Source organism: Neopelma chrysocephalum, unplaced genomic scaffold (genome assembly GCF_003984885.1).
Source record: "Neopelma chrysocephalum unplaced genomic scaffold, ASM398488v2 Primary Assembly neopelma1_185595, whole genome shotgun sequence".
Classification (NCBI taxonomy): domain Eukaryota; kingdom Metazoa; phylum Chordata; class Aves; order Passeriformes; family Pipridae; genus Neopelma; species Neopelma chrysocephalum.
In genome coordinates this window covers 1-7,358 of record NW_020938735.1, presented here as the reverse complement: position 1 = coordinate 7,358, position 7,358 = coordinate 1, and the positions used below count along the sequence as shown (strand labels likewise).

Sequence of the window (7,358 nt, the reverse complement as noted above, 5' to 3'; positions counted from 1 at the left end):
CCCCGTTCCCTGCCATGACTCATCCCCCATCCCCCCCCTTGGCCGTGGGGGCTGATGGGAGGTCATGTTGGGGTCTCCTTCCCCAGGTGTACCCCGAGGCACCACTGCAGCTTTACCCCACGCCCCCCCTGGGGGTCCTGGCACTGTCCCACCCGGCCCTCACCCGCACCCAGTCGTCCCCTGCCAGCGTCAAGCCCCCCGTGCCTGAGGGGCCCCCCAAGCACCTCTTCACCACAGGTATGGGGGCAACAGGGGTCGGGGTCCCTCTGTCCCCTGGGGGCCCTCTGTCCCTTGGGGTCCCACATCCCTCAGGGTGCTCCTGTCCCATGAGGTGTCACCTGTCCCATGGGACCCCCCCCGGCCCTGTGTCCCATGGGTGCCCCATCCCATGGTAGACCCCAGGGATGTCTGTATCCCCCCACCCCGAGTGTCCCATTCCTTGATGCAGTTGGGGGTGACCCTGTCCAATGGGGTTCCCAGTCTCTCGGGGTGTTTGGGGTCCCCCTGTCCCCAGGGGATGGGGTTGTTCCCCATCCTTCAGGGTGCCCATGTGCCATGGGCCCCTCTCCCAGATGGTTTCCCGTCCCTCAGGGTGTCTGGGATTCTCCCTGTCCCGTGGGATCCCCCTATCCCCTGGGGTTCCTAATACCTCAAGGTGCCCAGGTGTCCTCATATCCCATGGAATCCTCCTGTTCTGGGGTTCCCAATTGCTTGGGGTACCCGTGGGCTTTCCCTGTCCCTTGGGGTTCCTATTCCCTTGGGTTGCCCAGGGATCCTCCCACAGATTCCCCCTGTCCCTTGGGGTTCCCAATTGCTCAGGGTGCCCAAGGGCCCCCATATCCTACGGGATCCCCCTTATTCCATGGGTTCCTCCTGTCCCTTGGGGTTCCCAATCCCTTCGGGTGCCCAGGGTTACCGTATTCTACAGATTCCCTGTCCCTTGGGATTCCTAATTGCTCAGAGTGCCTAGGGTCCTCCTATTCTACAGGTTCTCCCTGTCCCCTGGGTTTCCCAATCCCTTGGGGTGCCCAGGGTTCCCCTATTCCATGGGTTCCCCCTGTCACTTTGGGTTCCCAATCCCTTGGGGTGCCCAGGGTTCCCCTATTCCACAGATTCTCCCTGTCCCTTGGGATTCCCATTTGCTCAGGGTGCCCAGGGTTCCCCTAATCCACAGATTCCTCCTGTCTCCTGGGGTTCCCAATCCCTTGGGGTGCCCGGGGTTCCCGTATTCCATGGGCTTCCCCTGTCCCCTGGGTTGCCCAATCCCTTGGCGTGCCCAGGAGTCCTTCTATTCCACAAATTCCCTGTCCCATGGGATTCCCAGTTGGTCAGGGTGCTCAGGGGTCCTCCTATTCCACAGATTCCCCCTATTCCCTGGGGTTCCCAGTCCCCCGGGGTGCCCAGGGGACCCCCAATCCCATGGGATCCCTCCATCCCCTGGGGTGCCCATGTCCCTCAGTGCCCCAGCCCTGGGGGGGTGCCGGGGTCCGGTGCCAGGCGTGCTGCTGGCACAGGTGTGGTGTACGACACGTTCATGCTGAAGCACCAGTGCACCTGCGGGAACACCACGATCCACCCGGAGCACGCCGGCCGCATCCAGAGCATCTGGTCCCGGCTCCAGGAGACCGGCCTGCTTGGGAAGTGTGAGGTGAGGGGAGCACCCCATGTCCTGGGGGAGGGCTGGGGTTTGCTTGGAGAGAGGGGGGCTCACCCCTGTGCCCCCTTTGCCAGCGCATCCGAGGCAGGAAGGCGACGCTGGAGGAGATCCAGACGGTGCACTCAGAGCACCACGCGCTGCTCTACGGCACCAGCCCCCTCAACCGCCAGAAACTGGACAGCAAGAAGCTGCTGGGTGGGTGTTGGGGGGGCCCTGGATGCCTGGGACCCCCATCTTTTGGAACTGGGGTCACCCTGTACCCCCTATTCCTTTGGATCTGTTCCCTGGGGTGCCCTGTCCCTTTAGATGTCCAGGAGAGCCCGTGTCCAGTGAGGTGTCCTTATGCCATGGGATGGCCCAACTCTTAGGTGTCCCAGGAGTCCCCAGTCCCATGGGATTCTTCTGTACCCTGGGGTTCCCAATCCTTTGGAGTGGCTGGAGTTCCCCCCATCCAATGGGTTTCTCTTGTCCCCTGGGGTTTTCAATCCTTTGGGGGGCTCAGAGGTCCCCATATCCCATGGAATCCCCCTGTCTTATGGGGTTCCCAATTGTTTGGGGTGCTCAGAGGTCCCCCTGTCCCATGGGATCCCCAGGAGTCCCCCTATCCCATGGGATCCCTCTGTCCTCTGGGGTTCCCCATCGTTTCAGGTGCTCAGAGGTCCCACTAACCCATGGAATTCTCCTGTCCCCTGGGGTTCATAATGCTTTGGGCTGTCCATGGGATTCCTCAGTGCCATGGGATCCCCCAGTCCCATGAGATCCCTCTGTCCCATGGGGTTCCCAGTCCTTTGGGCTGCCTAGGGGCATCCCTGTCCCATGGGGTACCCCTGTCCCCTCCAGTTCCCGATCCTTTGGGGTGCCCAGGGATGCCCCTATCCCCTGGGATACCCCTATCCCCGCTGTCCCCATCCCACCACACCGCTCCACCCCTCAGGTCCCATCACGCAGAAGACATATGCGGTGCTACCATGCGGGGGCATCGGGGTGAGTCTGGGGGCATGGAGGGGGGGTGTCCCCGGGGTGGGCTGGCCCCACTGATCCCCGGTGTCCCCCCCCAGGTGGACAGTGACACGGTGTGGAATGAGCTGCACTCGTCGAGCGCAGTGCGCACGGCCGTGGGCTGCCTGCTCGAGCTGGCCTTCAAAGTGGCTGCGGGCGAACTCAAGGTGAGCGTGGTCTTGCACACTTACCTGGGCTGTGACAGTCCCTGTGCACACTCGTGTGCATGTGTGTTGCCTTGCACACTCACCTGGGGTGTGATAGTCCCTGTGCGCACTCCTGTGTGTGTGTGTGCTGCCTTCACGGTCATTTGGGATGTGACAGTCCTCGTACGCACTCGTGTGTATGTATGCTCCTTGCACACTCATCTGGGCTGTGGCAGTCCCTGTGCACACTCAACTGAGGTGTGACAGCCCTTGTGCAAGCTTGTGTGTGTGGACTTGCACGCTCACCTGGGCTGTGACACTCGTGCACGTGTGTGCTCCTTGCACACTCACTTGGGGTGTGACAGTCCCTGTGCACGCTCCTCTGTGTGTGCCTGTGTTGCGTTGCACACTCATCTGAGGTGTGACAGTCCCTGTGCACACTTGTTTGTGTGTGTTGCCATCTTGCACACTCCCCTGAGGCAAGATGGTCCTTGTGCAAGGCTGAGCACGCATGTGCTGTTCTCTTGCACACTCCCCTGAGCGCAGGGTTCCTTGTGCCAGCTCGTGTGCAGACGTGCTGCCTTCTTGCATGTGTCCCTCCCTGTGCCACACGTGTCTCTCTCCCCTCACCACTCCTGTTCCTCTGTCCTATGCGTATCCTTCTGTCTCACACGTGTCGTTCTGTGTCCCACAAGTGCCTCTGTCCCACACATCTCTCTATCCCCATGCCACTTGTCCTTGTGTGTCCCCACACCACTTGTTCCTCTGTCCCACGTGTCCCTTTGTGTCCCTGCACCACACGTCCCTTTGTGTCCCACACATGTCCCTTTGTGTCCCACACCTTCCTCTGTGTCCCCAGCCCACGTGTGTCCCTCTGTCACCACACTACGTGTCCCTGTGTGTCCTTAAACCACTCCTCAGCATCGCAGTCGCAGAATATTCTGAGTTGGAAGGACCTACAAGGATCATCGAATCCAACTCTTCAGTGGATGGCCCTGTGTGTTCCACTCTGTCCCACACATCTCCCTGTGTCCCATGCATGTTCCATTGTCCCTGTGTCCCACACGTGTCCCTGTCTGTCCCTCACACATCCCTCTCTCTGTCCCCACAGAACGGCTTCGCAGTCATCCGCCCCCCCGGGCCACCACGCCGAGGAGTCCACAGCCATGTGAGTGTGGGGACAGCTCTGGGACCCCCGCCCAGGGAGGGACCCCACGGTGTCCTGGGGGTCACCCCACCACTGAATGTCCCCTGTCCCTCGTCCTCTTTTGTTCCCAGGGGCTTCTGCTTCTTCAACTCAGTGGCCATCTCAGCCAAGCTGCTGCAGCAGCGGCTCAGCGTGGGCAGGATCCTCATCGTGGACTGGGTAGGGGGGGCAGGGGGACCCCCCCGCGAGTGATGGGGACCCCATGGGTGGGCGGAGGGATCCCTGACATCACGGGTTTCCCCCCAGGACATCCACCATGGGAATGGGACCCAGCAGGCCTTCTACAGTGACCCCCACGTGCTCTACATCTCCTTGCACCGCTACGACGACGGCAACTTCTTCCCGGGCAGTGGGGCCCCTGAGGAGGTACAAGGGTGTTTGGGGGAGGGGTGGGGATCCCCCTGTGTCCCCCTGGCCCTGGATGTGGCACAGGGGGTCACCTGTGGCTGTGCCTCAGGTGGGCAGTGGGCTGGGAGTGGGCTACAACATCAACATCGCCTGGACTGGCGGCGTGGACCCCCCGATCGGGGACGTGGAGTATCTGACTGCCTTCAGGTGGGGGTCTGGGCAGGGGCCTGAGCCTTTGGGGGGGTCCCTGGGCTCGAGGGGAGTTGCTGGATCCAGGTGAGAGGGTCTCCATGTCCTTGGGGGGGGGGTCTGTACCCTGAGGAAGGTCCCTGCGCCCTTGGGGGGGTCCTTGTGCCCTTAGGGGGGGTCTCTACATCTTGGGAAGAGGGTTCCTGCACCCCTTTAGTGGGGTCTATGTCCTGGGGGGTCTTTATGCCCTTGGGGGGGGGGGTCCTGCATCCTTGAGGAAGGTGTCCCTGTGGAGGAAGGTCCCTGTGCCCTTGAGGGGTTTCCGCATCCTGGGAGGGGTGTGTCACCATGTCCTTGAGGAGGGGTCCTTGCACCCCAGGGAGTTCTGGGGGGGGTCCTCATGCCCCTGGGGGGGGGTCCCTACAGCCCAGGGGGATCCCCATGTCCTGGGGGAGGTTCTCTGTACCCTTGGGGTGGTCCCCCTGTCCTGGAAGGGGTCACTGCATCCCAGAGGATTGCCATGTCCTGGGGGAGGACCCTGCACCCTGGGGGTTCCCTACACCTTGGGGAGGGTCCCTGCACTCCTGGGGGGTTCCCCACACCCCAGAGGGGATCCCTGTGTCCTGGAGGGGGTTCCCAAACCCCAGAGGATCCCTGTGTCCTGGGGGTTCCTTGTACCCTGGGAAGGATCCTTGCACCTCAAGGGGCTCCCCACAGCCCTGGGGGGGTCCCCTTGCCCCTGGCTGACCCTGTGCCCCCCAGGACGGTGGTGATGCCCATCGCCAAGGAGTTCTCCCCAGACCTGGTGCTGGTCTCTGCCGGCTTCGACGCCGTCGAGGGCCACCTGTCCCCGCTCGGTGGCTACTCTGTCACCGCCAAGTGTGAGTGGGGTCCGGGGGCGTCCCGGGCTGGGGAGGCTGGCTCAGCCACCCCTCACCCCCCCTCTCCGGTGCCCCCAGGTTTCGGGCACCTGACGAAGCAGCTGATGATGCTGGCGGGGGGCCGGGTGGTGCTGGCCCTGGAGGGGGGCCACGACCTGACGGCCATCTGCGACGCCTCCGAGGCTTGTGTCTCCGCCCTGCTCGGCTTGGAGGTACGGTGGGGACCCCCTCAATCCCTGGGGACCCCACCTGGGGGCAGGGTGTATTGAGGTGCCCACCCCGTGTTGTGCCTCAGTTTCCCCGCATGGGTTGGTGAGGGGCTGGGGTTCCGTCCCTGCTCTCTCTGAGGGGGATTTGGGGGTGCTGGTGGCAGTTTTGGGTGACTGATGTGTGTCCCCTCTCCCCAGCTGGAGCCCCTGGATCCGTCCTTGCTGCAGCAGAAGCCAAATGTGAATGCGGTGGCCACACTGGAGAAGGTCATCGAGATCCAGAGTGAGAACGGGGGGCAGGGGCAGATCCTGATGGGATCCCCTGGGGGGTCCTCAGGGCTGATTCTATCTTGGGGGGGCACAGAAGAGTCACTGGGGGACCCCAGCAGGGGGGCCCTGGGTTTGTCCTTGCTGTGGAAGGAGCTGGAGAGTCTCCAGTGCTACCACTGGAATCCTGAGCGGGTCCCCAGGGCTCTCTCTCTTTTGAGGGGGACCGAGAAGGGTCCCTAGGGCTGTCCCTGACATGGGGGTCTTGAGGGTGCCCAGGATCTGTCCCAGCATGGGGTTCCTGGGAGTCCTCCGGGTCTGTCCCTGCTGTGGGAGTCTCAGGGGTCCCCTGGGTCTATCTCAACTGTTGGGGTCTCATGGGTCCCCTGGGTTTGTTCCAGTCCTGGGGGTCCCCCGGGTCTGTCCCTGCCATGGGGGTCCCCTGGGTCTGTCCCAGCCATGGGGTTCCTGGGGATCCCTCGGGTCTGTCCCAGCTGTGTGGGTCTTGGTGGTCCCCTGGGTCCATCCCAGCTGTTGGAGTCTCAAGAGTCCCCTAGGTCCGTTCCAGTCCTGGGGGTCCCCTGAGTCCATCCCATCCATGGGATCCCTGGGGGTCCTCTGGGTCTGTCTCTGCTGTGGGAGTCTTAGGGGTCCCCTTGGTCCATCTCAGCCATGTGGTGCCTGGGGGTCTCGTGAGTCTGTATCAGTCTTGGGGGTCCCCAGGGTCCCTTGTAGCCTTGGGAGTCCCCTGGGTCCATCTCAGCCATGGGAGTGTCGGGGGTCCCCTGGGTCTGTCTCAGCCATGGGAGTGTCGGGGGTCCCCTGGGTCTGTCTCAGCCCTGGGGTTCTTGGGAGTCCCCCAGGTCCATTGCAGCCCTGGGGGTCCCCTGAGTCTATCTCAGCCATGTGGTCCCTGTTCCCTGGGTCTATCTCAGCCACGGGGTCCCTGGGGGTCCCCTGACCTGTCCAAGCCCGGGGTGTCCCCTGTCACACTGCCCCCGGCAGGCAAGCACTGGGGGTCCGTGCGGCGTTTTGCGGCGGCCGTGGGCAGGTCCTTGCTGGAGGCCCAGCGCAGGGAGGCCGAGGAGGCCGAGACGGTGACGGCCATGGCCCTGCTCTCGGTGGGCGCCGAGCAGGCCGGGGGAGACCCCCAGCCCAGGTATGGCCCCTGGGGATCCCGCTGGGTGTGCAGACACACGGGTCATGGGGTGTGTCACTAGGGTGGGCATGGAGCCACACGTGTGTGTTCAGGGGAGACACACATCACTGGGGTGGGCATGGAGCCACATTGTGTCAGGGGGGGCTGCATGTTCCCTTGGAAATTTGCATGGATCCGTGTGTGTCCTTGGGGGACACATGTCCCTGGTGGGGTACATGGGGCCACATGTGTCATTGTGGGGAGGGACACATGTCCCTGGGGTGTGATGGAGCTACATGTGTGTGTGTTCAGGGGGG

At 63.2% G+C, this 7,358-nt stretch overlaps 1 protein-coding gene across 1 annotated transcript in view; it reads left to right on the top strand.

Moving 5' to 3' along the window:
- Window positions 1-7,130, top strand: part of LOC113962857 (histone deacetylase 5-like) — a 22,120-nt gene extending 14,990 nt beyond the window's left edge. The window contains 14 exon segments of the mRNA XM_027673639.1: window positions 87-237; window positions 1,515-1,648; window positions 1,732-1,852; window positions 2,592-2,641; window positions 2,716-2,823; window positions 3,914-3,934; window positions 3,936-3,970; window positions 4,081-4,168; window positions 4,256-4,375; window positions 4,467-4,564; window positions 5,309-5,427; window positions 5,506-5,639; window positions 5,835-5,919; window positions 6,909-7,130. Coding sequence (XP_027529440.1) covers window positions 87-237; window positions 1,515-1,648; window positions 1,732-1,852; window positions 2,592-2,641; window positions 2,716-2,823; window positions 3,914-3,934; window positions 3,936-3,970; window positions 4,081-4,168; window positions 4,256-4,375; window positions 4,467-4,564; window positions 5,309-5,427; window positions 5,506-5,639; window positions 5,835-5,919; window positions 6,909-7,123 — 1,479 coding nt within the window. The 3' untranslated portion in view covers window positions 7,124-7,130.
- The last annotated feature ends 228 nt before the right edge of the window (window positions 7,131-7,358 follow it).